Raw genomic sequence first — 14,765 nt, 5'->3', positions numbered from 1 at the left:
TGACCGCTCCGCCTGTGAACAAGGAAGAGAGGGCGGTGCTTTGCAGAGGGCTGGTGGGCTGAGAAAACAAGGTAGTCGCTTATTATAAATATATTTACCGTTACCTGTCAAAAATACAGATAGAATACATTTTGATTTAATTAATTCACAGTTCATAATGTCGCTTATATGTTCACAACTGTCTGCCTGTTCTGTGTAACAGGCGTAAATGATGCTAAAGTAGCTAGCTCTCTCAAGCTAGCAGGGACGTTAGCAGCCAGCAAGCTAACAGTGACAGAGGACAACAAGGTGGTCCTGTGGTTGCTTCTTCATTATATAAAGTTACCATTTCCAGATGATAGCTGACTGCCTAAACGTATTTGTTACACTGTGTTGATCTGTTTTCTGACCGGTCTGCAATGTGTAATTGCACAGTGTAATATCAAGAGACTCTAGTAGCCTGTAAGCTAACAGAAGAGCTGGATGTATGATTACATCTGAACATATTTTAACTTGACATTTACATAGTCACAACGAAGATCACAATGGTTGTTCATTATGCGTCTGTTATTATGGAAACGTTATTCGTGTATCTGGATGTGTGTCTTGTAATAATGCAGGACTAGCTCTACGCTTAAATGTCCAAATGACAGTAAACAAATCTATTTTTTGTCCTTAAGTGGCTTTGGTTACCTTATACAACCAGATACAAAAATAACAGAGCTGGAAGAAGTACTCAGATTATTTACTTAAGTAAAAGTAACAATACTACAGTGTAACTCAGTTACAAGTACAAGTCCTGCATTCATAATTGTACCTAAGTAAAAAAAAAAGAAGTATCAGCAATAAAAAAATACTTCAAGTACCAAAAGTTTTCGTTTTGTAAAAATGTCAATTTTAAACACCAGATATTTATTTTAAAGGATTTTATTAAAATTATTGGTGCATTTATGTGTTAATCACTTCAATGTTGCACTTGGTAAAAGTGGAGTTTATATGATATACTTTATACACTTCTGGTTGGTTATTAATAACTTAATAAACTCCACTTGGTAAAAGTGGAGTTTATATGATATACTTTATACACTTCTGGTTGGTTATTAATAAAATCAACACATTATAATATAATATAATAGGATTACCTACAATCCTATTATATTATATTATAATGTGTTGATTTAATTAATAACCAACATCAGCAAAGTAACTACTAACTAAATATGTACAATGAATGTAGTGGAGTAAAACGTACCACATTTGCCTACAAAATGTAGTGGAGTAAAAGTGTAAAGTAGCTTTGTGAAAATACAAATGTCTAATTGTTGTACTTAGTACAGTACTCGAGTAAATGTACTTAGTTATATTACACCCCTGAAAAACAATATAGACATGAATTAGTCGGGTCTAGATTTGGCAAAACCTATAACAGTGTCTTAAAGAGTCTTTGGTTGAATCTAGTCCAGATTAGCCTTTGATCTAGAATAGATGTGAACAAACTCCCCTTTCTGCAACTTCACAAATAGAATTTAAGTTGAAATATTTGAAAGTTGGTTTCAGACAGCATTAAGGCTTTACCTAAAATGTCTTCACATACTTTCCCAACAGTAAGAGGTGCAACAAATAACGATTGGCAGTAGGGCTGCACGATATTGGAAACAACTGACATTACGATTCCCCCCCCCACCCCTGCGCTGGGACCCGAGAAAAAAAAGTGTCTTCCAATTTCCTTTTTTTTGTGATTTCCTACCTATTTAGGGTTAAAAAGACATCTTGCAATTTAGACTTTTTTTATTTTATTTTAAAATGTTACAGTATATCCACTGTAGAGGACGTCAGGACCATATTAGTTTGAAAAGACAGCCAAAATTAACAGATGGACTATGTAACGTATTATGGTTATAGAGTGATATTAATACAATAATACATTCACCTTTATTTAAAACATGAATAAGTAATTGATCTGAACATTGCTGTTTATTTGGTCAATACAAAACTAGCTTATTTTTTGGTGAATCTTTCCAGATCTTCAAAGACTTTGTAGTCAATGTAGTGGGAAAGTACCTCATTGACTCCAGTCAGCACGGGCTGTAGGGTCATCTTGACTAGTTTGATGGATGTGGTCTCCATTTGACCTGCTCATAGAAACAAAGCTTGCATTCCTGAGGCAATTCTCATTTGTCATGGCTCCACTTAAAATAAAAACAACAATAAGACATACGTGCTACTCTTGGCCCACAGAGGGCCATGTCTTTCCAGCTCGTCCCTGTCTCTATGTATCTATCTGTGCGCTCATGGAGCCTCCTGCATCTTTCCCCCCTTCTTCTTGACCCTCTTCTATCCCAGGTGTGAAATCCTCATCTCTCTCATCATCTGAGAGCTCAAAATCTTAATCTTCCTGAACTTTCTGGTACAGAAAATGTCTGCTTCAGTTCCGTCTCCTGCAACAATATTGAGTCATAAAGTCCATGAAGATAGTCCTGACGTCCACTAGAATGGACATTTATAAAAGGGCTGTTATTTGAAAACTTTAATTAATTGCTTTCAGAACTAATTATATAGTTCCTCACATGTTAATAAACAAGAATATATATGATTTTCATGGTAAAATTGACAATTATTCAACAATATTTGACTTCTCCTCCTGCTTCTATACAAATTTGTTTTTCGTATGCCAGTCATTTTGGATGAAAAGAAAGAGGAACTTCCCAGCATGCAATGTTAACCAATGACATATCACTGGAAAGACCAGGATGTCCTCTGTACAGTACACCAGGGATTGATAGAGTACCTCAAAAGAGTAAAAGGATATGCATGTTAACAAAATGTCCACTACAGTGGACATTTTAAATGGGCTGGGTCCCAGGAGGATAAATTGCGATATGAAAACATATAGGAATTGAAGAAAAGACAGTTTTTCGCCCCGCAAACCATCCTTTCTTGAACTTTAATGCTATACAATTGGTATTTTGATGTTGTATCTTTACAACATCAGGAAGATACGTCCCCAGCTGACTCAGAAAGCGACTCAGGTTCTGGTCCAGGCTCTCGTCATCTCACGCCTAGACTACTGCAACTCATGTTTTGTCCAAAGCGACTTACATACATTCAGTACTGTGGACAATCCCCACAGGAGCAATTTGGGGTGAAGTGTCTTGCCCAGGGACACAACGACATGCTGACTGCAGTGGGACTCGAACTTGCTATCCCCTGATTCGAAGTCCAGCACACTGTCCACCGAGCCACAGCCACTCCCTCCTGGCTGGTCTACCTGCATGTGCCATCCGACCTCTGCAGCTCATCCAGAATGCAGCGGCTCGTCTGGTTTTCAACCTTCCTAAATTCTCCCACACCACTCCGCTCCTCCGCTCCCTTCACTGGCTTCCGGTAACTGCTAGAATCCACTTCAAGACACTGGTACTTGCTTACCGTGCTGCGAATGGATCTGGCCCTTCCTACATCCAGGACATGGTTAAACCGTACACCCCAGCGCGTGCACTACGCTCTGCATCAGCCAAACGACTCGTTGCGCCCTCGCTGCGAGGGGGACCCAAGTTCCCATCGGCGAAAACACGTGGGTTTGCTATCCTGGCTCCAAGATGGTGGAATCAGCTCCCCATTGACATCAGGACGGCAGATAGCTTGCACATCTTCCGGCGCAAACTGAAAACTCATCTCTTTCGACTCCACTTCGAGCGTTAGAACGATTAACGAAGCACTTTTATACTAATAAAGGACTGGATTACCTAAAGCCAGTTGAGTAGCACTTGAAATGTTTGGCTCTATGAAACCTGATATACTTATATGATTCTGTTTTCTTCAAGGTTGTGTCTTCCTGGTCGAATGTACTTATTGTAAGTCGCTTTGGACAAAAGCGTCAGCTAAATGCAATGTAATGTAATGTAATGTAATGTAATGTATTTTCTTAACTATATTTAACCGGATGAAGGATTTTAGTCACGGACGTCTGGATCTTAAGTTATCAGAGCAACAAGCTGAGCTAGCTCGGTTAGCAGCGCCGAACTGCCCTGGAGAAACACATGAAAATAGTTTATTCAGTGTTTTTACCTTTAATCACCGGGTCCGTTTGCTTTGGAGATTTGATTGTGATTGGTGGTTTGCTGTCACTCACTCAAGTACCCCTGACATGAGAGCCGCGCAAGTTTTCTTTTTGTAGCAAGCAGCAAAATAATTGTAACAACATGATGTGTTTGAGTTAATTTGCCTACTTAATATCGCAAGTCCTAAAAAATAAATAAAAAATAAATGAAGAAAACATTTTGCATGCGCATATCGCGATTATCGTCACGACACGATATATCGTGCAGCCCTAATTGGTAGCATAGCAATATAAGTTAAGTTTCCCTTAACTTTACCCTTAACTGCTGAATCGGAAGCTACCTGTAACTTCAGCGCTATCAAGTGTTTATGCTCGTATGGATGGATGTATGTTCCTTATGTTCAAAATAATAAATACCTAATACTTTCTGTATGACAGCATCCACCATGACAGCCATCAAGCATGCTCTCCAGAGGGACATCTTCACACCCAACGACGAGCGTCTCCTCGGCATTGTTAATGTCTGCAAGGCAGGAAAGAAAAAGAAGAACTGCTTCTTGTGTGCGACAGGTATGAACCACACAGTTCTAAATGACAACTTAGGATATAAATAAACATTTTTAAATGATTGTTATTTTTTTCCAGTCACGACAGAGAGGCCTGTCCAGGTTAAAGTGGTTAAGGTGAAGAAATCAGACAAAGGGGACTTCTACAAACGACAGCAGACATGGGAGCTCCGGGATCTGACAGAAGTCGACGCAAAAGATGCAAGCAAGGTCGGAGAAATATTAAATCTGTCCTTTTTCCACCCATTATCTTGTTCAGCTCTCATTATGTTTCCTTCCTTCCTCATTTGTTGATCATATGCTTGCTTTTTATTCTTGGTTTAGGAAAATCCTGAGTTTGACCTTCACTTTGAGAAGGTGTACCGGTGGGTGGCCAGCAGCACAGCTGAGAAAAACTCCTTCATCTCCTGCATCTGGAAGCTGAACCAGCGATACCTGAGGAAGAAGGTGGAGTTTGTGAATGTCAGTTCTCAGCTGCTGGAAGGTGAGGAAACACTCCTTTATTACTGTGGACAACCCTGTGAGCGCATGCTTTGATTATATTTGTTTAAAGGCTTGACTCTTAAAACAATAGTGTTAAACCTTGTGTGCGTTGCTCCTGTTTGAGGTGTTCTAATTTAGCCCAGAAGTAAGAATCTTTCTTAGACTTTGGTTTGTTTTATTTATTAATGGCACGTTTTAATAAAGTATCCAACCTCGTCTCTGTATCTTGGTTTGTGGTATGGCTTTCTGTGTTAAATTCTTCTTTATTCTCACTTTTCTCTCTTAAACTTTCTCTGGCCAGAACTTCCTAAAGCGGAAGGTTGGTTGGACTTAACTTCCCCTTCCTCACTCCTCTCCATTGTTATCTCATTACCTTAAACCACCATTCTCATTAGAGACTCTCACATCCCCAAAGCTCTTTCTGTGTGAATATAAGACACTAAATACGGTTCGGCATGATTTCATTCTTCATAATCATAACGCATATCTAAGTCATGTTTACTCCACCTTTAGCTTTTTCTAAGTTTCCATTCCACCTTAATTCACAGGATTATTCACTGTCATGTGTTCTTTAATGAACTCTGTATCTAGGTTGACCGAAATGTATATTCCATATTATTTGTAACTCTTAAAGAGCACAATCCAGTGCAGTTGTCTGTTAAGTTGCTGTTTCATTAACAAAGGTCTATCAGTCTAGTTTTATCATATAAAATAAATATGGAAAAGTCTATTAAGATGATAGTAGCGATTTCAGATTGCAGCTATACTCCATCCATCCCCAGTAAAAAGTGAGTAGCTGCTGGTAAATGAGTTCCATTAATTGAAAAGGAGTTTAAAGACTCTTCTAAAAATGCTATTCACCATCACCCGATATATTTTCATCTGTAGTTGTTCTTCATGAGGTGTGTAATACCGTACGTGATGAAATATATATATATATAACAGTATGTCTTCAACTTATGATCATGAGATCTTCAACATACATTTCCATCTCTGTTTGTTGGATTAGAGTCTGTGCCGAGCGGTGAGAGTCAGAGTGTTGCCGGGGGCGATGAGGACGCTCTGGACGACTACCAGGAGCTGAGCACCCGGGAAGAGCAGGACATCGAGGGCATGATGGAGATGTGCGAGTACGCCGTCTCCAATGCTGAGGCTTTCGCTGAGCAGCTCTCCAGGGAGCTGCAGGTTCTAGACGGGGTGAGTGACGCACCTGCAAACTAAAACAGAAAGAAAATAATAAAAAGAGTTGTTGTTAATTATTAGCTTGGACAGGTACATTTACTTTTAAGAAAGTGTGTAATTGTATTAAACGTCCTCTACTTTCAGGCCAATATCCAGTCCATCATGGCGTCAGAGAAGCAGGTCAATATCCTGATGCAGCTGCTGGACGAGGCGCTGGGGGAGGTGGACACCATCGAGGGGAAGCTGAGCAGCTACGAGGAGATGCTTCAGAGCGTCAAGGAGCAGATGGACCAGATCTCACAGAGCAACCGCCTCATCCAGATCAGCAACACAAACAACGTCAAGCTGCTGGACGAGATCCAGTTCTTAGTGGTGAGGAACACTTGACTTCTTTGATTAGAGCCCATAGCTGATTTGTTGCCAGTTAGCAGAGATCCTCTCATGAAGTTTTCACCACTTTAGTCTTTAAATATGTGAATAAGGAGATATAGAGATAACAAACTACAACTACAGCTAACAAATATGAGTCTCAAATAACTGGGCGAAATATTTCCAAAAAATCATGTTTGTTACATTTGTAGGGTTGAAAATGCACTTCAATTAATATGTAATTGTTAGATTGTTAGACTGTTTTAATGAATGTCTTTCCTCATGCAGAACTACATGGACCTGTCAAAGGGACACATCAGAGCGCTGCAGGAGGGAGACCTGACCTCCCCTAAAGGCATCGAGGCCTGCATCAACGCCTCTGAAGCTCTTTCACAGTGCATGAACGTGGCCCTCAGACCAGGTTAGTTTACACTTCACTTATTCATCAACTAAATCAGCTGTTTGCCACTGTTGGTGTGAAACTCTCGGTGGTTGAAAACTTAGATTTCAATTAGCTTGATTTGTAAAATGATCCTCAGTGTTGTAACGAGCCGATTTTGATGTTGATTCCTTACAAATGCAGGTACATTTCCCCGGCCTGTAAATGGCTTTATGAAAGTGTTCCTCTCCTTCCACAGGCCACGGCAAGCTGATGGCTGTTACGCAGCAGCAGCTCCTGTTCGCTGAGCTGAGAGACACCTTCGCTCGCCGCCTCACCAATCACCTCAACAACGTGTTTGTTCACCAGGTAACCAGGCTCACTGCACTGACAAGGGACTGAACCTGTTTAAAAGCATTTAGTGTAGCTTGATTCCTTCCAAGTTATACTTTTAGGTGGTAGGTTATCTCACTAGGATATTAGGATTAACTGGGAACTTAATTAGGATATCAGATTTTTGTTTTTGTAGTTAAGAAGATAAAGTAGTATAAACTAGGTCTATCTATAACAGTAATAAGCTGCATACATACTTTTGCATCAGTATTTATAATAGTTATAATGTCTTGTATAACTAATATATCAGTTGCAAGCTCTGTAGTGCAGAATGAGTATTTTTATTTTTAGATACATTTTGCTGATCATACCTGCTGTGCAATTAAACAGGCTTTTATAAAACGTTATGGTTCTTTTGCTTTAAGTTTTTGTTTGCTTTGGCGATATCAGAGACTACAAAAGAAATGACTTAATACCTTCAAGTCAAGATATTTGACTTGTTTTTCTGAGCAACACATGGAGGAAGCAGGATTTCTCCGCAGATTTAAGAGGCGACATTTTGTCGTCTTCACAACTTGCCATTGCACCAGCCTCCTGTTCTATCCCAGGCTTTTCTCTCTCACTCTTTTTCTCTCCCCCACATTGACTTCCTGTTTAGCTCTGACTCTCTTCCTGGGCTGCCTCTTGTCATTTCCTTGTTGTGTCCCTCCTATTCTTGTCTCCTTGCTCACTTTGAATCATCCCACTCTGCTCTCTGTCTCTGTGTCAGTTCAACCACTTCAGTCACTTCAAAATGACCATCCCTCAGTTCTATAGGTCCTCCTGTCTGTCTCTTCCAGTGAGTACCTTCACAGCAACCCCCACTCGCCCCCTCTTTGCTAATGTTTGACCACGACTGACTCCCACTTACATGTCATTACCCCAGAGACCTCACGTCTTCCATATCCTAACATAGCCTATTATTTTCTGCATGGGATATGTTTCTAACTACTTAACATGTCTCATTTTATCTCAAAGCTGAAGAGGCACCGCTCGTCATTTTTCTCCTCCTTCATCAACGGCCTGCACTCAGCTGAGGGCTCTTTTTGTGTTTGGGTGCTAACTTTGCTTTGTTGCAAAAGGTCTCATATCATAAAGTGCCTGTCTGCTCTGAGTGCATGTCTTGTAGCACAAGCAGTAGCTACTGAAAAACATGAACAACAATAAGGGGAACATCAGTATGGCAGTAAGAGTTGCGCTTTCTTAAAATCTGTAATAAGTTGAGCTGTACAAGTGATCATCTATCTAAAACATCTGGTTTTGTGGTAATCTGAGGTAACATATCCAATCCCCAGATGTTTGTAGAGGGAAAGTAATTAGTGTGTTTGCGTGTGCACAGATGGAATGGGACTTAATATAAGGTTTGTCTACTCTATCCAGGGGCGGTTCTAGGGGGGGCAGGGGGGGGCCAGCCCCCCTAACACTGACTTTGGACCCCCCTGAAAAAATAAATAAAAATAAAAGTTTATGATTAAACGATTTCTTGGCTGACGGAATAGGCATAACTAACGCTATTTGTCTTTCTAGTCGGACCTATAGAGCGTAAAAACTGTAACTATAACGGCCCGTCTACACTACAGGCGTCAAAAAATGCTTTCAACGCTTCGCCCATTCATTTGAATGGGGTGACGTAGGATATTTTCAAACTTCGCCGAACTGCATTGTGGGTAGCATGGCAAGGCGTTGCAAGCATAGCGAGCGTCTATCGGCGTCAAAAGTTGAACAATGTTCAACTTTTGAGGCTCGATGCTTGCTCGAAGCTGGCGTCAGCCAATCAAATCCCGTTTTTGCAATTCCCGCCAGTACAAGCGCTAGCCAATCAAACCGCGTGCAAGCTGGGAGAGCCAGACCGCAGTTCATTTCCTCATATTCCAAACGAGAAATTACGGTAGCAAATCACCCGGTTCTTTCCGACCAGAACTATTTACCGGGATACAAACCGGAGGAACCAGGCATGGAGGGAGGTGGCAGAGACAGTGGGTGAAACTGGTAGGTTTTCACCTGTTTGGGGATTTTATATCCAGTTTACTTCGTTTTCACATTGCTATTGCTTTGTATGTCGGGGGCGGGAGATTCATGTGATTGGTTGTTGGTCGCGTTGCTCGCAAAGAATGGCCAAGCTTCAGACACGCCCAGCTTCAAGATTGTTTGATGCCTGTAGTGTAGACGGGCCGTAAGTATCTGAAATAAATATGTGTACTGAAACAAATACCAATAGCTGTATTGCATTGTTTTCTTATGCGCAATTACTTCCTACTGTCTTTGTCTTTTTCGTCCCGCATTTATTGTGCCCCCCTCAGAAAATAACTGGCCCCAGCCTGGCCCCCCCAGTCAAATTGGTCTAGAACCGCCACTGACTCTATCTCTTATTGAAAGTATTTATAATTGTGTCTCTGCTTGTTGTCCAGGGCCATGACCAGAGCTCCACCCTGTCGCAGCACACTGCCGAGATGAGCCTGCCCAAACACAGCCCGCTCCACAGAGACCTGCTGCGCTACTCCAAGCTCATGGAGTGGCTTAAGAACACCCACAGGGAGAAGTACGAGGGCCTGTCCAGGGTCAGTACTCTTCTCAGACAACATGTTTTAAGAAATTGTGAAGATACATTCATGCGCTAAATCAGAAAGTAGATAAGACGATTGATACCACAGCGTGCGTTCATTTGAATCCTTTAGATTTGTATATTGGTTGATTTAGTGACAACCCTGGAAACAGTGGTAGCAACAACTACCATTTTATAATATGCAGCTACAGTCAGGTAGCTGCTTGCTTTAGCTCCGAAGCCAAGTTCTTACTCACAAAGACATGAGCAGATCTTTTATTTAATCTTCAGCAAGAAAGCAAATATGTTGTTTCAAAATGTTGAATTATGCTTTTAAAACTGAATATTTTGTGTTTTTCTTCTAAAAAAATTGTAGACCTATGTTGACTACATGAGCAGATTATATGAACGAGAAATCAAAGACTTCTTTGAGGTGGCCAAGATAAAAATGGCGGGGACAACCAAGGAGGCCAAGGGCAAGTTTGGTAAGAGCTTTGATTCACTGCCCTGTTGGAGCGTGGGCATAAAGCATGTTTGTCTTCTGCAGTTGATGTTATTATGAGTGTTTTAGGATTTTCAAGTAACATCTGTTTTGCCTCTTTCTAAAAAAAATTGCAACATGAAGTACTCAATTACAATAACAATTTCCCAGCATCCTTAGATTATTTTGTCCATTGTACTATTTCACAGAGGTTAATGGAATATTAATGTATACAAAAAGGACCATTTCTGCTGCTCCACATCTGTTACCAGGAGCATATCTTCCCAACGTATGTGTGCTTCCAGGTGCTGAAGTCCTGCATTATGTTTTACCTTCTTATGAAATCTATTTTTTTACCTTTTTAAAAGGACCTTACATGTTGTCTTTTTAATAGAAAATGCTGAAGAGGACTCTTGGTTGAGTTTTTGTTTTTGGTAGAAGTGCTTTCAGCTTTTCTGGCTGAAAACAAAAATGTATTGTTTTCCAAAAGTTTGGCTGAGCTACAAGCATACCTAAGCCACTGCAGTGCACGTCAGCATATACGTGACTTTGTACCTCATCTAACATCTTTCCCCCCCTCTCATGCTGCATGTTGTAAGCCTAACCTGTCTCTGTCTTTGATGCCTGCCTTTCTAACTGGCTGCAGCTACGCTTCCGCGGAAAGAGAGTGCACTCAAACAGGAAACAGAAAGTAAGTATGACATTTGGATAGCTCTATTCCACTGTCTGCTTCTTGGATAGCTGCACTAAAACAAATCTTTGGCTCAAACCTTTCGCTGCCCTGATTTATATCCACATTATGCTCTGCCAACCATGATCTGTCCATGTACCTGGTTGGTTTGTGCTAAATCTTCACAATGCAGCTCATGACATATCCTGAATTCAATGCGACATGCCTACAAAAGCTAACCGTTGATGTTTTATTTGATCATTTGACTATGCAAATGATCGAATCGTGTCTTGATTGACTTTCCTAATCCTTCTGTTTGACTCTCACTGAACACATGACACTGAATCACTGTATTTGTTGTGCTGTGTTAGGCCTTCATGGCAGCTCTGGGAAACTGACAGGCTCCACCTCTAGCCTGAACAAGCTGACGGTGCAGGGCGCCAACAGCCGGCGCTCCCAGTCCTCCTCGCTGCTGGACATGGGAAACATGTCTGCCTCCGACCTGGACGTGGCCGACAGGACCAAGTTTGACAAGGTGAGATTCAGCAATTTTCATCAAACCACTCAATTAAAACGCTGTGAGTACATTAGTTTTGCATCGAGGGATAACATTTTCTTTTCTTTCTGCAGATATTTGAGCAGGTTCTCAGTGAGCTGGAGCCTCTGTGTCTTGCGGAACAAGACTTCATCAGCAAGTTCTTCAAGCTGCAGCAGCACCCGACCGTTACACCCCCTCTTGCTCAGGTAAAGTACTGGACATCAAATATACACTTTTTACCGACACACATACATGTAAATATATCTAATATGTATATATGACCTAAATATGTATATGTGTTCATTTTAATTCATTTCTTATTTTAAAGTTACTTAACTGTATATCATTTTTATTTTATCTTTAATTGTATTCATCTTTAATCTGTGTGAATCTGTGCTGTCCTGTTTTTCAATCTAACCCTGTTGCTGTTTGAACTACTGAATTTCCCCACGGGATTAATAAAAGTCCATCTTATCTTATCTTATCTTAAACATGTCATCAAAGATTGGAAATAGCTAAGGGGTCATACATTATACCACCTACTGATGTCTGGTCTTTAATAACACATGAAATTGTCTTCAATTTATGTTAGTAGCTTTACTCGGCTGTCCTGGCATTTGAGTGTTTTCTTTCCTTAGAGCATGATATAATACAGGAATTACAGGTGCAGCATCATTCGTATTTATGTGTCAGCGGATTTTTTCCTTGGTTTGTCATGTCTTGTGTATTTTTTGCCAGCCTGAAACAGAGGATACAGACGGAGGCACGCAGTCAAGAATTCCTCCCCAGGCTGAACACAGACAGTCTTTGTCATCAGAGTGAGTAGTTTCATATTGCCATTTTCACTGGTGAAAACATTATATATATTTTATATGAATTGCTCCCTTCTTCTGGTTTCACTTGTGTATTAACTCAAGTTCCTGTCTTGTTCCCTTCTTATTCGTGATTGAAGGAAAGACCTTGTGCGGCTGATGATGAATAAGATCTTCCAGAGCATCGAGACGGAGCTCAACAGTCTCATCGCTCTGGGCGATAAGATCGACAGCTTCAACTCTCTCTACATGCTGGTGAAGATGAGTCACCATGTGTGGACGGCTGAGAACGTTGACCCCGCCTCTTACCTCAGCACCACTTTAGGAAATGTGCTGGTCACTGTCAAGAGGAACTTTGACAAATGCATTGTGAGTAGAGTCTTTTGAAAGAATGGTTAAGGTCTTAATGCAGAGATATGATGCTTAATACCATCTGTCTTTTTCTCACAGTCTGGTCAGATCAGGCAGATGGAGGAGGTGAAGATATCAAAGAAAAGCAAAGTGGGCATCCTGCTTTTTGTAGCCGGGTTTGAGGAGTTTGCTGAGCTGGCTGAGACAATCTTCCGTGTTGCAGAGCGCCGAGGGGACCTGGATAAAGCTTACGTCAAACTGATCAGGGCTGTCTTCATGAACGGTGAGACCCCTGATCGCCTAATTATCGGCTTTATATAGATGATGTAATTCTTTATGGTGATGCTCAGATACAAACTTCTGAATATTATCTTTTCAGTGGAGAAGGTAGCCAATGAAAGCCAGAAAACCCCACGGGACGTTGTGATGATGGAGAATTTCCACCACATCTTCTCAACTCTGTCACGCCTAAAGATCTCCTGCCTGGAGGCAGAGAGGCGAGAGGCCAAGCACAAATACACAGACCATCTGCAGTCCTATGTGATCAACTCTCTGGGGCAGCCTCTGGAGAAACTCAATGTAATTCAAAATACCTTTTTGAGTTATCACAAAGTTTCTACATCTGCATCTATTTCTACATTTCTACAGTACTGATGTGTTGGAATTGAGCATTTACAGAGAGGTTGTATTCGATGCATCATAGTGAAACTGTGCTAAATGTCCCTCCTGCAGCATTTCTTCGAAGGAGTCGAGGCCCGTGTAGCTCAGGGTGTTCGTGAAGAGGAGGTGAGCTACCAGCTAGCCTTCAACAAACAAGAGCTGCGCAAAGTTATCAAAGAGTATCCTGGCAAAGAGGTGAAAAAGGGACTTGACAACCTCTACAAGAAGGTGGACAAACATCTGTGTGAAGAAGAAAGTCTGCTACAGGTGAGGAATCAACGTTTTATAATGGGAAATTGCTTATCTTGTCAGCGGTGTCACAATCTTCATGGTTATTCATTTAAAACGGAAAAAAAAATGCACTGCCAGACACAAAAATGAATTAGGAAATATAGAAAATAACACAAATACTTCAAACTTGATTCAGACAATAAACGCCATATTGTTACTGTGTGATCAAATCTATGTAATTAAAGGTGTACATGTGTATGTAATTCTATTGTTTTAACTGTAGGATGTGTGGATAATAAAGTTGATCTGAATCTGAAGTTTTGTACTTGATGATTTCTCCACCAGGTGGTGTGGCACTCCATGCAGGACGAGTTCATCCGTCAGTACAAGCACTTTGAAGACTTAATCGGCAGATGCTACCCTGGCTCTGGAATCACTATGGAGTTTACCATCGGGGACATGTTGGAGTACTTCTCCAGCATTGCTCAGTCTCATTAGCCTCGCTGCTATGCACTTTCACGACTGCCTCACATTGACTGATGATAAACTAGCTAGTCACTAACTCCCCGTATATACTATACTGTTTTTTTTTATTGATAAACATTTCCTTTGAGTGTGTCTGTATGTTCATGAAAGGGATTGGTGCATTGGTAAGTGGTCCAGATATCTCTGCAATGTGTGTGCCTGTTCTTCTGAGATTCATCAACTCTTCTCTTAAATACTTAATTGTTTATTATATTTGTATTGTTTCATTATGCCATATGTACATAATAAATTCGCTGCTGCTGACCCATTCAATGCTATATCGAATATGTGTCATTCTTTTTATTGTTGTTCATGTGACATTTGTGTAATGCCTAATGTAATTATGATCATTTCTACTGCAGTATTTTGTATATACCCAATATGCATACATGTTAAAGAGGCACATTTAGCTTATTTAAAATAGCTATCGTTGAAAATCCCAACATTTTCTTGTTCAAGATCCCTGTGATAATTTTAATGTAGTTTACTGCAGAATTGTTTGATTATAGATCATATCATAATCGTAGTTCAGTTTAAAAAAGGCACATTTAAAAAATAAAATATTTAT

At 40.6% G+C, this 14,765-nt stretch overlaps 1 protein-coding gene across 5 annotated transcripts; it reads left to right on the top strand.

Moving 5' to 3' along the window:
- Positions 1-4: 4 nt before the first annotated feature.
- Positions 5-14,475, top strand: exoc1 (exocyst complex component 1). 5 transcript variants are annotated; one of them, XM_034230049.1, is made up of 20 exons: positions 5-71; positions 4,475-4,606; positions 4,682-4,812; positions 4,927-5,086; positions 5,387-5,404; positions 6,095-6,282; positions 6,412-6,639; positions 6,925-7,057; positions 7,275-7,384; positions 9,796-9,945; positions 10,306-10,414; positions 11,057-11,101; positions 11,452-11,615; positions 11,711-11,824; positions 12,357-12,436; positions 12,571-12,799; positions 12,881-13,064; positions 13,161-13,360; positions 13,514-13,708; positions 14,018-14,170. In XM_034230049.1, the coding sequence occupies exons 2-20, from the start codon at positions 4,483-4,485 to the stop codon at positions 14,168-14,170; spliced, it is 2,715 nt and encodes a 904-aa protein (XP_034085940.1). In that variant the 5' UTR covers positions 5-71; positions 4,475-4,482. The 5 variants fall into 5 exon arrangements, with proteins under 5 accessions (XP_034085940.1, XP_034085942.1, XP_034085941.1 ...); XM_034230051.1 differs by lacking the exon at positions 11,057-11,101 and having other exon boundaries at positions 14,018-14,475; XM_034230050.1 differs by lacking the exon at positions 5,387-5,404.
- The last annotated feature ends 290 nt before the right edge of the window (positions 14,476-14,765 follow it).

Source organism: Gymnodraco acuticeps, unplaced genomic scaffold (genome assembly GCF_902827175.1).
Source record: "Gymnodraco acuticeps unplaced genomic scaffold, fGymAcu1.1, whole genome shotgun sequence".
In the NCBI taxonomy this organism is placed as follows: Eukaryota; Metazoa; Chordata; class Actinopteri; order Perciformes; family Bathydraconidae; genus Gymnodraco; species Gymnodraco acuticeps.
This window is presented reverse-complemented; position numbering and strand designations above follow the sequence as displayed.